The sequence below is a fragment of the Anguilla rostrata genome, chromosome 2, assembly GCF_018555375.3.
Source record: "Anguilla rostrata isolate EN2019 chromosome 2, ASM1855537v3, whole genome shotgun sequence".
Lineage (NCBI taxonomy): Eukaryota > Metazoa > Chordata > Actinopteri > Anguilliformes > Anguillidae > Anguilla > Anguilla rostrata.
In genome coordinates this window covers 40,099,530-40,115,637 of record NC_057934.1, presented here as the reverse complement: position 1 = coordinate 40,115,637, position 16,108 = coordinate 40,099,530, and the positions used below count along the sequence as shown (strand labels likewise).

Sequence of the window (16,108 nt, the reverse complement as noted above, 5' to 3'; positions counted from 1 at the left end):
CAAGCCCAAAATGGCAAAATATTAAGCTTTTAATGGTCTTAACAACAAATCATTGGTCAGAAAATTAGCAAGAATTAAACCAATGCACTCATGAGACCTCCTGTGCCACCATTTGCTTGTTTACTTTTGCTGCAGTGAACTGTTTAAGTTAAAGCTAGAAACAGGGAAATTCACTTATATAGTCTTCTTGTACGCAAAGGTAAAATCATGATAATGATTAAAATGTTTGATGTAAAATTCAAACTATCACATGTCTGGGTGTACAAATGTACACAAAAAAGATGTTTTTTTTTTTTTTGTTCTCAACCAAATAATGACTACTCTTTTATCTGCCACACCCGATGCAGCCCATCAAGGGCCTTATAACAAGCTCATAAATGGAACCAGGATTGACAGAGCAGGGAGAGATCTACAGTATTCAGTGTTGTGAGTCCCACGGTAAAGGAGCAAGGAAATCTGCTCCAAAAAAAGCAAAATATCATGCAGGGGTTGCTGTCAGAAACTGCATAGCTGGTCTTCATCAGGCCAACTGTAGCTATTCTGAAATTTACAAGACCCTAAAGGCAGAGGAAATCCCTATTTCTCTATCAGCTATTAAGAGAATAGGTCAACACTTTGAAACAACAGGTAATGTTGTCAGAAAGAAAGGATCTGGAAGGCTGCTGAAATTTAGACAGTAAAGCCTACAAAAACTGTCAACAGAATTCAAGACCTCAGAAAACAAGACTCTTTCGAGAAGAACAATAACCAGAAGGTTATCTAATGCAGGTTTTGTGTCTAGATGTGTTAAAAAGCCATTGCTGTCTCAGAAAAATATCAAAGACAGAATAAAGTTTTTGGCAGAATATGGAAAGTTAGATTCAGAGTGGTTCAGCAGAGTTGTGTGGAGTGATGAATCATGATTGAGTTGCATGGTGATGCTCCAGAGAGGTGTCTTCGATGATCTGGTGAGAAATACAGTAGGGAATGCAGGAGGAGAATATTGCAGAAAGGCTTGCTTCCCACAATTGAAAAGTTGTTTTCTAAAGAGGAACGATCAGATGTAATTTTTCAACAAGACAATGTTCCTGCCCACACTGCAAAGACCACCAAAATGTGGCTTGAGAACAAGTCCATCAGGCTCATGTTTTGGCCTGGTCAGAATCTAGATTTAAACCCTATAGAGAATATTTGGTCTCACATTGAACACGAACTAACCGGGAAACATTTTTCGACTGCTCATCAACTGTTTGAAGCCATCAACATTGAATGGAACAACATTGACTCTTCTTTCTGTAACAAACTGTTGTTCCATTCAATATTGATGAGTAGTTGAAAAATGTTTCCTGGTTAGTTTGCGTTTAATGTGAGACCAAATATTTTCTATAGGGTTCAAATCTGGACTCTGACCAGGCCAAAACATGAGCCCAATGAACTTGTTTACCCACAAAGCTTAAACATTTAAAGAAATCAAAGGGAAAGGCTATCCCATACTAAGTTACTTTATCTATTTGTTTAATTCTTGCTAACTTCCTGACCAATGATTTGTTGTTAAGACCATTAAAAGCTTAATATTTTGCCATTTTGGGCTTGGCCCATTTTTTTTACCCAGGAGTGTACAGAACACAGGTCAGATAAGGTAGCTACAATTCGCATAAGGTACCAGTTATCCATAGCCATAAACATATACATATTTTATGTTGCATTTGAGAAAATAAAGAAGTTAATATCTGGATAGGCTATGGATAACTTCATGAAAAAGTCATTAATTTTACAAGTTTATTAGCTAGACATAATGTACCTATGGCCGGCTAATTTTAATTATGTTACACACGATTCCGTGTTTACATTCAAGTTCTAATTAGATGTCCAAAATAGCAAAATACCGAACGAGAAAAATAGCTGCACTATGGAGTAGCTACCATACAATGTTCTCACACTGGGGTGCACTCAGTGTAAATATTGTTATAACACTGCCTAATTAGTGTTACCATCTATATGGAATCATTCAAAAAGCTAAAAATGCTGTTTTCAATATCTCTGACCACCAACCTCTTTGCTTGACATTTTTCTTGTAGCATTCTACCCACACCTCCGTTGAGGACTGAGGACGAGACTTCAATTGACTACAGAGTCTAGAAGGGCTGCAAAAAAACCTGCATAGTATGCCTTTAAAATAGTTAGCCGTACCATTAGCTGTTAATTGAAGAAGACTATACGGCAGTGCAAATGTGTTGCTGCCCAGGTTTGTGCACCATGTGAGTGTGAATCACTTTTGCCATCATACTTGTCTCTCATTTTGTACGTTACCTTTCTTTCATTACTTACCAGTAGCTAGTGATAAATTAACCAAATAGTGTTGAATTGCTCCAGATCTCATCAAACATCTGTAATTCTGGTCCCTTGTACCCTCTCACTGAGACCGTTCGTTCAACCACAACATTCCAAAGAAAAACATGCATTTTTATTGTTTGTAATTCTTGACATAATCAATTCACATCATGCATAAAAATTAACTTGACTTAAAGTTGTACTCTATGTACTAACATTTACATGAAATAAATTATCACAACTTTCAGGACATTAAATTTAATCCTTTACATTAGTAGTAAAACTGGATTAGTGGAGACACAACAGAAAAACAGGTGTTGAATAAAATGTATGTAGGGACTTCATAACATCAGGGTGTACCTAGCCATTTTGGTTGGCTGAATGGAACTCATTGAGTGCAGTGGAATTGACATATATCATGTCAACATTTTGATAAAGGGGCTCTTCTTGAATCTTCCCCAGTTTGGGCTTCAAAGAGTCCAGAATGCACTGGTGCAAAAAGATGTACTGAGACTAAGAGACAGACAAAAAGAAAGTACAAAGACAGACAAAAAGAGTGACAGTTAATGCAAGATACCAAAATGTTGTGTATACCTGTCAATGCCTGGTCATCAAATTGTTTTCTATAATGAAAAAGAACTATAAAACGGGCTGTGGTTTAACAGATGTCCCATATTTCTCCTGGCCCAATTCCATTGTTCTGTCAAAAAGAAGGCGGCAATATCAAGTCAGTGCTTCCCATATAATTAATTTATTTGGGTGGCCCATCCAAATAAAATTCCCCCGCACAAAGAGTTTTTGGTATTTAGTTGCTTATTTTTATACTTTGGTATTCATATTTTTTTATTTTAAATGTCAAAGTGACATTCAGCCGACTCTCGTTTTGATGCATGAGCTGGCCCCTCCCTCTCGTAGCCAGTGTATGTAGAACAGAGCAGGGAGGGCAGTGCCTGCACGCGAACATAATTAGAAGGACAGTCATGTCAGTTTATCAAAATCGCAAAAATTTTGCAATTGCAATGTTATGCATCCTTTCTTTAAAGGAACATGTCCACGACGGCAAAGTTATCAACATACTATAGAAAACTATATTAAAATAGAGGAGGCTAGAGGAGGAGGAGGGAGAAACTGCACCATAGATATTTAAATAAATAAGTGGGTGGCACAGTGGTGCAGTGGGTAGCACTGTCGCCTCACAGCAACAAGGTCCTGGGTTCTCCCCGTGTCCGCGTGGGTTTCCTCCAGGTACTCGGTTTCCTCCAGGTACTCTGGTTTCCTCCCACAGCCCAAAGTCATGCAGGCTAATTGGAGACTCTAAATTGTGCATAGGCATGAGTTTGTGAGTGGATGTGTGTGCCCTGCGATAGATTGGCAACCTGTCCAGGTTGTATTCCTGCCCACTACACACTGGGGCATTTTGGACGGAATTTGGCTCCGGAGTGGGAGGTTGTTCGGTGCAGCACTGATGACATCTGAAGGCAATAACTGGTCAGTTGGAACGTTGTTCCAGGAACAGGAGGGGATGTTGATCCAGGAACATGTCATAATTGGGTTAATCACCATCGTAACACCCCCACCACCTCCACACTTTGCTCTTGCCAACACTCTGCTACAAGTAAATCATGGTTTCATCTGTGCACAAGACCTTTTTCCAGAACTCTGCAGGCTCTTTCAGGTCCTTCTTAGCAAACTGTAACCTGGCAATTCTGTTTTGTATACTAGTTTTAGTATATGGAGTATATTAACCAGAAAACTAATTAATTTATTAATGAATGAACAAATATATGTATACAAATATATTTTCTTCAAGAAGCTGACCAATTCTGAATTTTTTTTTCATCCTTGTTAAATCATGGAAATCTCATGTTACCTCCAGAAAATAATTTATGATTAGCTATTACGTCTGCCTTTCACTGCTGAGAGGGGGTTGCATTAGGCTACACACACTCACACAGACTGAGCCATGGAGAAAGGATGCGATTTCCCTCTACTGCACACAACCGTGTGCTTTAGCTGGTTCAGCAACATGGACAGTCTTATTACTTGATTGCTCTCATAAATAAATCGGGCAAGAACTGATTGGCATGTCTGTCTACCCTACATGCTCCAGGATCCGTATCTCACTCTTGATAACACATTAGTATCCACATCCCAGACCGCAAGAAAGATTGGTGTAATCCTGCGGATGCAGGATCAGCCAGATATTTCTGTCAATGAACAGCACGGATATAACACTACTGAAAATAATGCGGAAAATCAAATATGTTCTCAGTCTCAAGAATGATTGGTGAAATTGGAGACAAACAATATGAGTGAGTGTCAGCATATCAGGTCCTACCTCAGTCTGCACCATGAGAGGTCGACTCAGTCTCATCTTATGTACATAGGCAGCGAGGCCCACTTTTTGCTCCTTCTCTAGCTGCTGCAGCATCACATCAAGGGCTATTAGGGTACCAGTCCGGCCTACTCCTGCACTAAGAGACCGGGAAAGAGGACAAGGCACTTACTGTTGATCAGTGCACTCACAATCTGTGACAGAACCCTAATCACTTTACCTTCAAATTGTGGCACAATGCACTGGCTAAAAGTAGACTACACAGCCCATCAACATAGACACCAAGTGTTTGTACACTGGGATCTATGGTAAATTATATTATCAATCCCTGTGTGCTATTTTGTAAATTTATTAAATCATTTGGACAACTTTCACAACTGCTTTAAATATCATTCATGTATACAGTTGAATATTAACTGAAGCAATTCAGGTTAAGTATCCTTGCATCCCAAATTTATTTATTTTTTAATCATCTAGAAAAAAAAGTCCACATCCATGGGTCTAATATCTCATTTTGGAGATACTACCTCAGGTAGATGTTACTGTAGCCAAAAAATAAACGGGTTAAAAAGACATTGTAGCATATATCCAAGTTCTTGTGCTTCTTAAGTAAATTCCCACATTCCATCCCTCAGTTAACGTCAATTTCAGACAAGATGCAAGACACTGGGAGTATTGCTGCTCCATCTCAATCTTGGCTGCAGATTCATAATTCATAACCTTTAAGCCAGCCAAAGCTACATAATGTGATGGTTGGAATGAAAACTGAAAATTAATAACAAATATTGGTTTACTATACAGTACCTTTCAAAGGTATGGTGATGGTAGACTGAAATTTTTGCCATATGATCAAAAGATGAATATAATTTAACGCCGCTAATTGAACTCTGAACGATTCAATATGGGTCATGACAGACCTTTTTGCCGCTGTCTCATAGTATAGTATATTCTACATTCAGTTGTATAGATGTAGTGGTAAAATGAGATACTGTACCTGTACCTCTCCTATAGAATTACCTGCAGTGAACCACTGTGGGCCCGGCAGAACCACAGCATTCTATATGCTGACGGACAAGCCCCCTAAACTGCATCAGTGCTGTGGTCCCGTCTGGAACTCCATGGTCAGGCCAGGCAGTGAAGTGGAAGTGCTGGACTGACCGTACTTCAGACGTGGATGTCTGAGTGCAAGTAAACAGAAAAACAAACTGAGGCATTAGGATGTTTATATACTGTGCCAAGAGATGCACGTGGGAAAAATATGCACATCAGTCCCTGGCTTCAAAAAGTTTTCTGCATTTTGGAAAAATGTGAGGGGACGTGAAAGCCTTACAGCTTTGTTTGGCTGCAGATTGTGATTTGGTGGCATGCAAAATTTTGCTAACAGAAGTTACTGTCCAAAAAGGGAAAATTAGGATTATCTGCCCCCACCTTCTTCCTGTTATTACCACCCTTACCCTAAACAAAAGGCTGGATAGGGCCCTATAAAAATATTTTATAAATTAAGTTATATAATTTTTTAAAATTTGATATAAAACCCCCTCAGAGCATGTGTGATTTGCAAGCAGCCTTAAAGGGCTGTGTAGGTTTGTAGTTTACGATAGTACATTCAAACACTTGGAAACATAAAATATTTCCTCAGTGAGTTTTTATGATAAAACAAGCTATCTATTTATATTGAAGTGCAGAGGAAGAAATCAATTTCAATGAGGCACCATGCACATTTCACATTAATACACATAGCATCCACACTCACATTTGTGACCACAAACTCTCGCAGTGTCCAATTTACTTCTTTCTTCTCAGAAGAGACCCTGACCAAAATATTTCCATAAGTACAGGGTGTGTAATCCAGGGGCCAGTACTGTTCACACTTAACCTGAGAGAGGGGTAGAGTAAGGCAAGGGTTGTTATTAATTACTCCAATGACACATGGAGTGTCTCAGATAATGATGCACTGTTGAAACCTCACCCTTTCTCCTTCGCGGCAGTTGGTTACCATGACTACACTGTGTGCTCTCTGTTCCCAGATCATTCTCCAGAAGTCATTCACTGTGGATGGAAGAGGACCCTGAGCAGCTATATACTGTCTAGCATTCTTGCCATAGCCCTGGAACAGAGTGAGTAAAATGTACATATATCAATAGTAATAATAACAAAATCAATGGTTTTTCCTTTTTTATCCACAAATTTGGGATGCCCAGTCATTGACAAGCCATTATCATTGCTGCAACTTCCACTATCAACTCAGGAAAGTGTAGACAAGCAAGTGCTCTTGTCCAAAATACATGAACATCAAGCTGCTTCTTTTCACACAGCAGTCCACAAGGTGAACTTGCACAGAGGAAGACACTTCCTCTGCACCTTTAAGCAGACCATGTGGGCCTGATTGATCTGCGAGGGTCACTGGTGAGCAATGAGACACAGGTTGCGTGTCAAATGCAACACTGGAGCTGTTTCCGAATCGGCCTCCTAGCTACTGTGTCCTCAGCGTTTACTAAGCATGCTGCATACTTTTTAGTGCATGTGCTGTTTAGTCCTTTTTAGTGCTGAATGGGTAGTATGTGAAAAATGTCCTCCACACTATTTACTAACTGTGCTGTGGAATTATCATAAGACGTTGTGCCCTTGCCCTGCGCCTTGTTTTTATAGCGAAGGTGCGCATCATATTTATGGGATCAAAATTTTTTTTTACTCCCTGAATAACATGCTCTGGAATATACTCAACGAAACCCTGGAAATAAGTATATCATTGTAGCTTTCGGTCCGGTGGAACGGATTTGTCTTGATCACGCCTGCCGGTGGAGAGAACACACACACCTGGGTTGTGTTAACTAATCAGCCCAGGTGCTTAAAGGCGTGTTCCTCTCCACAGTCCAGGGCCCTGACTGGGAGTGCACACCCAGAGAGTGAGTTCGTGGCTGTCGCAGGGTTTTACTTTCGTTTGTCCTTGTTATTTTAGTATGCTTTAGTTTATTGTTTTTGCCCGAAGCATATGAGGGGGAAGTAGTTTATTTATTTGTTTTCGTCTTGGTGTGGGTGTGCTCTCTATCTCTCTCTCTGACACCCGAAACTGCCACATCTCTCACGCCATGTGACAATCATGAGATTTTTGGTACACTGCAAAAAAATTTCTGATTTAAAACTTTCTCATCCAGTGCACTCAAAAAGTATACCCAGTAGTGCTCAGTAGACACATCCACAGCCAACCCAACCAATTAAATCACTCCCTCCATACTGGGTTGCCAGCCACAGTTGGCAGTGCAGTAGACCAGATTTGATACCAGACCACAGGGCTCATCCACATATTGGAGCTGTGTTTAATAGGAGAGGCCACTCAACAGCCCCTGGATGTGAGCATTTTTCCTTTGAACCATATTTTGATTTATACGATTTATGTTTTATGTCAAAAAGTAAAACTTACAGGTATGTAGCTGGCGTTGATGTAATCAGAACAGCAATCATCGTCTATTGTGGTAAGTTTCACACGAGACCAATCATCTGAGGAAATTAAATTATGGATTATAGTTATCATGATTCTTAATCTTAATATCTTCTTAACAAATCTGACTCACACAAAAATGCTCTAGCTGGAACAGGTACGTAAACAATATAGCAAATATACAGGCATAGAAAACTTTCATATTGACAAGTACATATACAATATACAGTTTGTATTATACTATATTTGTAATAAAACAGAAGATCACAATAAAACAATATAGACCATATGTTAAAATGCACAGAACTATGTCCACTCTGTTTACAAAAGGGTCACTAATATTTTAGCTAAATCCATCCATCTTTCACAAAAAGAGAATTTAAAAATCCCAAGCAATTGTTCTAAAACAATCGGGGCTCTATTTTTTGTAATTAAACAATGATTGGCGCATGGGCATTGTCATTAGTGTGTCACATGGGTGCACTGTGCGTGGCTACTGAATTTTGGTATTTTTGTGACTAGTGGTAAGGAACACACAGCTCAAAGCTTAGTAATGTGAGGGGGGGGGGGGGGGCATATGAGGTAAAAAATAAAGAATAAATTAAATTCTGAGTAGACAAAAGATACCAAGACAGCATAGTCCTGAAGCCACAGTTTTGAAATTTTACACTTAACCCCTTCTCGCAAGCCCCCTAGTGGCCACAATACATGACAACTATGCTAAATATGGAGTTTCTAAGTGCCAGCATTGTACCGCAGGTTCTCCATTTAAAAAGCACCCCCTCCCTGCAGTGTCATCACACACCCCAAGCATGACACACTGGACAATAGTGTCTTTCTGGGACAGACCTGGGTCAAATACGTATTTCTTTTAGATTTCAATTTTCTGTGCTCTATGGATGTTTCCTGGTATAATTGAGCCTGCCAACATGACCAGAAGGCAGGGTTTGCACTTTTTTAGATTATTTCATTGGTTCCAATACAGCAGACAAGATCAGTAAAGCGCAGAAAAGTATTTGAATCCAAAACAAATACGTATTTGACCCAGGTCTGATTTGGGAGTTCATAAAAATATTCTCCAAAAATTTGTATTCTGTCATAGCAAGAAGCTAAACCCATCCATAGCCTGAAGGCAAGCCAATTCAGTGGTGAAAAATGAGAGCAGCTTTTGCTGCAACCATCTGTTGCTTCATCACAGCGTTGTGCAGTAAACTGTAACATTAGAAATATACAAGCATTCAAGGTTTTACTAATTTTACCAACTGATTAGCATGGCTAAAGCAAATAGAGATGGAGAGAGTGTTTGAAACTACTCACATGGCAGCACATTGGTGAAGCGGTTCTTGGCCTTATTTTGTGAGATGAGGGCTGCTTTACAGACCTGCTCGGAGCCAACTGTGCTGAAGTCCTGCAAACAGGTGCGTCACACTCAGAAACACTGTACAGAACTAAAGAGGCTCACACACTGACACACAATGGTACACACTGACACACACTTGCATATTTACAAACACATGCACATGCATGCATAGACATACAGTAGAGGCCAAAATTATTAGGCCTGTAAAAAAAAAAAAAACTTTAGAGTAAAATCAAGTTAATTTATGTACATTTACTGAATAAGTACAAACTTACTTTTCAATTTCTACCTGCAATAACACAAAAAATGAGTTTACTTTAAATTAATCTTAGACATGACTTTCCTTTTTTGGCTTTAATTACAATTTAACAAATTATTGGAAGCCTGTCCAATCCAAGTGGGAGGTGAACGGGTGGGAGGGAGATGGAGTGGTAATTAAATTGAGTGAAATCTCATCTACTTAATTTTTTTTAAAGCAACAGGTAGCCTAATATCATTGTCCTGTATTGTGAGTAAAATAGGCCCTAAAGCTGCAAAAATATGACAGACGTTGTTAGGCTCAGATGTGTGGGCCAGATAAACATATTGTGGAAAAGTTATTCCTCGTGAGAAATTGCAAAGAAGCTGAAGATTTCCAGGTGCAGTGTTCAGTACACAATCAGAAGGGTCCAGTTAATGAACAGTAACGTTAACAGAAGACCGGGACGTTCAGGAGGAATTCGACAAATATTTAGTGGTGTCTAGCAAAAGAAACAGTAGTAAAATTTTTTACTACAGGTGGCCTAATACTTTTGGTGTGTGCTGTATTTATATACAGTGACATAATTTTTGTAATTTTGTAATTTTGACTCATGTTCCCTCTGATTTTAAGATGGCTCGTGTTACCCTACTTCTCAAAAAACCCACCTCAGACCCCTCCGATGTAATGAATTATCGACCCGTATCGCTTCTACCCTTTCTGTCCAAAACCCTTGAACGAGCAGTTCTTAAACAACTAACCTCTTTTCTCCATCAGAATAACCTGCTAGACCCTCACCAGTCTGGCTTCCGATCTGGGTACTCAACAGAGACTGCGCTCCTAGCTGTGATGGAGGCACTTGCCACTGCAAGAGCCTCATGCCTCTCCTCTGTCCTGATCCTTCTTGACCTGTCTGCAGCTTTCGACACGGTCAACCATAAAATACTCCTCTCCACCTTGGCTGGGATGGGCATCGCCGGGACTGCCCTGTCTTGGTTCGTTTCCTATCTTGCAGATAGGTCCTATCAGGTCACCTGGAAGGGGTCTGCCTCTGCTTCTCTTGCTTATTTATAACAACATTCACATTACGTAGTCAAATTTTCAGATCTCCAGTCAGTTTTTAGCATTGACTTAATGTAGGGCCCTATGGAATCTGTGTTATAGCTTTTTTAAATTCTCAATTCCACGATTCCATCCGTGATTCTGTTATCACAGAAACTATAGGGCCCTACCTTAATGCTGCCATCAGTCTGTCGCTGGCCCGCGCCGGGCCCCCGTCAAAAAAGACACTTGGCCGCCGGCCTGCGCCAGGCCACCTGCCCCTGTCAAAAGATACTTGCCACCGGGTCTAACAACTTTTCTGAGGGAAACCCTGTTAGGTATCGTGATTCGTGACAACACTAGTCTCACCTTTTTTAATTGCGGTGTGGAAGCGCTGCAGCTCTACATACACGCCAGGCCATCTAAGTGTTACGACGTAGTAAAGGCCTTTACAGCAAGGACACATCCATGGCGACGCAACTAAGTAATCCGACAGCGCCTCTTAGCACAAAATTGGCAATAAGTCATCAATATTTCGTACGATCATCATGATATTCAGTAGATATGTTGGGTGAAGGTATATGATCATGAGGACAAAACCATTATCATAAATCATAAAATCGCTCCATAGGGGGCGCAATAGTGCCAATGCTTGGACCCCTCCTAACACCGCTTGCAGCTTTAATTCTCTTTCCATCACTTTGGCACAGGTTAATACTCATCTCATATATCCATAAGACTTTGTTACAGAACTCCAGAATAGTTCTTCAGTGGAATTTTTTTTTAGCAAACTCTAACATGGCCGTTCTATTCTTGAGGCCTAGTCATGGTTTGCATCTTGTGGGGAACTGTAGTTATGCTGGTGTAGTCTTCTCTTTGTGGTATTTACGCTAACATTCTGGATAGTGTTCTTGATCTGTTCAATAGTTGAAAATTGATTTTTCTTCACAATTGAAAGTATAAAGTATTCTTCGGTCATCCAGTACAGAGGTCTACTAGCTACAGTGGTCTACCAGGTAATTTGCTATTATTAAACTCACTGGTGCATTCTTGCTAGCTATCAACATATCAAACAGTTGATTTTGACACACCCAATGTTTTGGATATGTCTCCGATACTGTGTGTCTCTGATAAAGTAATGAACTGAACTGTACTTATAAATTTATTCAAAATTTTGGGCCTCATGATCCAAATTCCATACCTAGAATCAACTTTAAACCGTTTTTTATCTTTCTTGTGGATGACCTAACGATGCAAAGACACACCATTAGCCAAAAAATAGTTGAGCAAACCAATTGTCCAATGACTTTGGCTGCTCCCCTAAAATTGGTAGGACTATGTATAAAAAGGGCTATAATTCTCCTATGGATCATCCAATATTGATGTAAATACTCTCAGATTGAAGCTGACAGTCTGCACTTTTAACTCATGTTCATTGTTTTATTTCAAATCCTATGTACATGAGTACAGAGCCAAAACAACAAAATTTTCACTGCCCCAATACCTTGCATTTAACTGTATGTATAACATAAATAGTACATGTACTGACCAGTTTTGTTGTTTTGCAATGTGAAAATATTCTACTTTAAAAATGATTCAATGGAATCAATTTTCAGTTGTTTCATCTGCTTTTGTGTTTCTCAAAGAAACACTTCTGTTGAAAGTAATTGCTTTTCGCATTTGTTCAGACACACTTTGTATCAAGTAACATCTTCCACAAACAATATTCATCATTTAAATATATTAATCATTTAATTTTTATTTGTATTCATCAAGCTCTGAAGCTATGGCACATTTACCTTGAGACTGCTGGGCTCAAGGAAAGATTTACTCTCAGGACAGGATGATTTTCCCAGGACAGCCTAATATTTTAGCTCATTTTTATGTTCCCTGACTTTCCGAGAAAATCTTGATTTGTCCATACCATATTTCAATGGTTTTTCTGACTGTAAATGCCATTTTTTTATGTTCTAATTGAATTATTTACACAGTCCTTCAAGGAATCTGGTCACCCTAGCTTTAGACCACCCCACAAATATATTTCATCCTACACAAATGCTCTTACACCACCCCTCAAATATCACCCCACAGAAAACTTGTCTGATCCAACTGAAAACATACACTAATACTAAAAGAAAATTTGTTTTAAACCTGGAAAGTGAAAAGTGCCATTCAATCTTAATCTAACATATTTACATTGCAAGAAAAAACCTAATATTGAACACGTCCTGATACAAATGGGTTGAAACATGTTACCTCATACTCTTCACTGAATCCTCTGTTCTGATCGCGACTCATTTTATTGAAGTGGGCTTCAAAGTTTCCTATTGGAATAGCACTGTAAGCATAAACAATATTCTGTCAGTGCTCTGTACCAAATGAGAACCAAATAGCTAAGAAATAGTTTTAGAATTCAGTGCGCATATGGTACATGGTTGTACAGATCAGTATTAACTCAATACATACTTCTGTGTCTTGTTGGCCACTTGGGATTCCACAAAATATTTTGGCCTGATAAAAATAAAAATTCATTAAACACATAATTGAGTTGTCAGAAAAACTACAGTATACAATGTGTCATGGAAAATTCATGAACAAATTTACCACAGGGCTGTTTTGTGTAAAAGGTGTACAGAGTTTTTTTTTTTTTTTTTATTATAGATGACACTTTGATTTGTGGATGTTCTGAATGCCTAATATTGATAACATTCTCTGGATCATGGTCCCAGGTCAGACCCTTGTTTGAGTGAGGATGAAAGGCTTTGGTTTGTTCATTCTCAAAACACAGTGCAAATCTAATCGACAAATACAACTTATCTTCTACAAACCAGTGTTGTCCAGTTTAATAGAATTTTAAGACCATATGTTTAAAGCATCTTTTTCCCCATAACTCACAATTTCTGCATATTTGTGCCTACCTTAGCAATTCAGGCTTACGACGCAAAATGAAGATGACAAGAAACACCAGAACAGCAAGTAACAGGACTCCAATCACTGAACCTGCAATAACTCCTGAAGAGAGCACAAACAGCTCATCACTGTGTGTGTTCTATCACTGATTCATTGCACCCTGGTCAGGTGTAGTTAATATGCTGTAACACTGGACCGTTGAAACTCCAAGCAGAGCAGAACAGTAGGGGATTCTCAACAAGAATGCATCAATAAGACGAGTACATTTTCTAAGAGTCATTACAACTAATAAAGCTCTTGAACAGAAGAAAATATGGGATCATACACCATTTGGAACTATGATATTTACCCATGCAAAAATGAAATAGCCAAAAGTTACCCTGCCCCAGCTTATGGCAATTGTAGGTATGAAATACAGACGCTACATAGTACATTCCACCTTCTGTTGTAAAACATCTCTTACATGTTGTAAATCTCATACAGCTTGTCTGAATTAACATAATAAATAAAGATTAATAATAATAATTATAAATAATAATAAATTAATTCCACCCCCCTTTTTTCTTGCTCACCTCTCGGGTCAGTCGTGCACTCAAAAGAGACAGGTTTACTCTTCATGGTTCCAGAGACCGATGTCACAGTCATGTAATATGTCTGTGCTGGTTTTACATCCTTAATCACTGTATCCAGCTGTGTCCCTGTTACATTATGTGGGCTTCGCCCAGAAATCTCCACCTGCACTTGCGTCCACACACCCTGTGGTGGCTCCCAAGACAGTGAGAAAGCATAGCCTCCTGACTCATAGCCACAATGTAAGCCAGTCACCTGGGGAGGAACTGAGAAGAAGAAGAAAGATGTCCACCTTGAATGCTGAAATCCTAAATGCTGAAAGTATAGACACCAGGTCACTGAAATTATACCAATAATGGAAAATGAAGAACTCAGAGTGGAACAAAGTCAAACCTGCCTTCTGTTAAAATATGTTTCATTTCTTATAGCCTCAATTGCACGGCAGTGTCTAAAAATAGCATTCTCTTAAATATTTCTTTCATCGGTCACTGATTCAAGGCGCACTGCTGTAACATGTACACCATTGTAAAGTGTAGACTCTTCACAATTCGATGCAAAAAAACACTGTCTCAGTTGGAAAAACCACTGGAGGTAACAAAAGAAATAACAAGGCAGTCCCCTTCTCAAAATAAGGGCTGAAGCTGACACGCCATGTTGATGATTATGTAAAACTATACTTTTCAAACCTGAACCAGTAGTCTACCTTCTATGAAACAGAAAACGATGACATTAAAAAACATCTTTTCTATTGCAAAGGGACGTCCCACTGTTTAAATCCTTCTGGGTAAAATACAGCCGCACTTTAGACAGATTCACTTTCGCCATTTTGAACAAGTTTAATGTTAGCTAGCTTGCTTAGACATATAAACTTTGAATGACGAAATTCTCTTCAGATGGTAAGATGAAAAAACATAGGGCATAGAGCATCAAGTTACTTGAAATTATTTAGGGAACAATAGGTAAATTGCTTTGGAAAGCTTGTTTTGTGTGAGCTCAATATTGTCAGTTGTCAACTTTGCCTCATTTTAATATTAATTATTTTTAATGGCAGGCCTTCATTTTGCAAACTGAATTAATGGCTTATAGACAGTGCTATAAAGAGAACAGATATACAATATTTTCACAGTTAATGGTTAATAACTGATGATTACATACTACATATTAGTAATACTGTGCATTCATTGTACCAAGACAGTGATAGTAACTCACCGATTGTCAAAGTATGGCCACATTGTTTTAAGGATACTAAGTTTAAAAGGATGTAGAGAGACACAGTGTAGGTGCTGCCAGGATACAGGCCAGTGAAGGACACCATCCTGTTTTCCACTCTGCCGTTCACTGATGTGCTTCCATTGGTTGCATTCGCACTGGAAAACTTCCCAAAGATTTCAGCCTGAAATGATGTATTGGTGATGCTCCACTCTGAACATTGGATGGCTTCAGGGAACAACCATTTAATTCAGGTCACTTATTGTAAGTTCTCAGCCATATTAAATCACAGATACAAAGATTCAAGGAATTCAGTACCACACAAAACTATAAGACAGCAGAGACCTTCTGTACAAAGCTACCTAAATTAAGTCCAGATTATATGTAAAAGAAGGACAAATTGTAAGGAGGCTTACTTGTCACGGCAGAGAAGCTGTTCCCTGTGCTTTGCACATTGTCAAACACAGTAAAGAGAGTGAAGTTATACACAGTCCCAAGAGCTAGATTTAAAACAGTATATGTCACTGATCCACGTCCAGTTCCTCTTATGTTAGCTATATGAGTTCCATTACTGTATTGCAGTGTGTAATTGTATGCAGGATCACTGGACACTGGGTCCCACTGCAGCTTTAACATGGTCTCATTGCGCTCTTGTGCAGTGACACCATCAACATTGAGAGGTCCTGAAAAACATGG

General features: G+C 39.1%; 1 protein-coding gene across 6 annotated transcripts in view; it reads right to left on the bottom strand.

Moving 5' to 3' along the window:
• Positions 1 to 2,421: 2,421 nt before the first annotated feature.
• Positions 2,422 to 16,108, bottom strand: part of LOC135248015 (receptor-type tyrosine-protein phosphatase H-like) — a 50,680-nt gene continuing 36,993 nt past the window's right edge. For all 6 annotated transcript variants that reach the window (XM_064322094.1, XM_064322098.1, XM_064322093.1 and 3 more), the window contains 13 exons: positions 15,829 to 16,095; positions 15,413 to 15,640; positions 14,206 to 14,469; positions 13,642 to 13,735; positions 13,190 to 13,234; positions 12,980 to 13,061; positions 9,402 to 9,492; positions 8,067 to 8,143; positions 6,615 to 6,752; positions 6,399 to 6,521; positions 5,663 to 5,823; positions 4,649 to 4,784; positions 2,422 to 2,823 (listed from right to left, as the gene is read on the bottom strand). In XM_064322094.1, the coding sequence (XP_064178164.1) occupies positions 2,671 to 2,823; positions 4,649 to 4,784; positions 5,663 to 5,823; positions 6,399 to 6,521; positions 6,615 to 6,752; positions 8,067 to 8,143; positions 9,402 to 9,492; positions 12,980 to 13,061; positions 13,190 to 13,234; positions 13,642 to 13,735; positions 14,206 to 14,469; positions 15,413 to 15,640; positions 15,829 to 16,095 (1,859 nt within the window). In that variant the 3' untranslated portion in view covers positions 2,422 to 2,670. The remainder of the gene's footprint in view (positions 2,824 to 4,648; positions 4,785 to 5,662; positions 5,824 to 6,398; positions 6,522 to 6,614; positions 6,753 to 8,066; positions 8,144 to 9,401; positions 9,493 to 12,979; positions 13,062 to 13,189; positions 13,235 to 13,641; positions 13,736 to 14,205; positions 14,470 to 15,412; positions 15,641 to 15,828; positions 16,096 to 16,108) is intronic.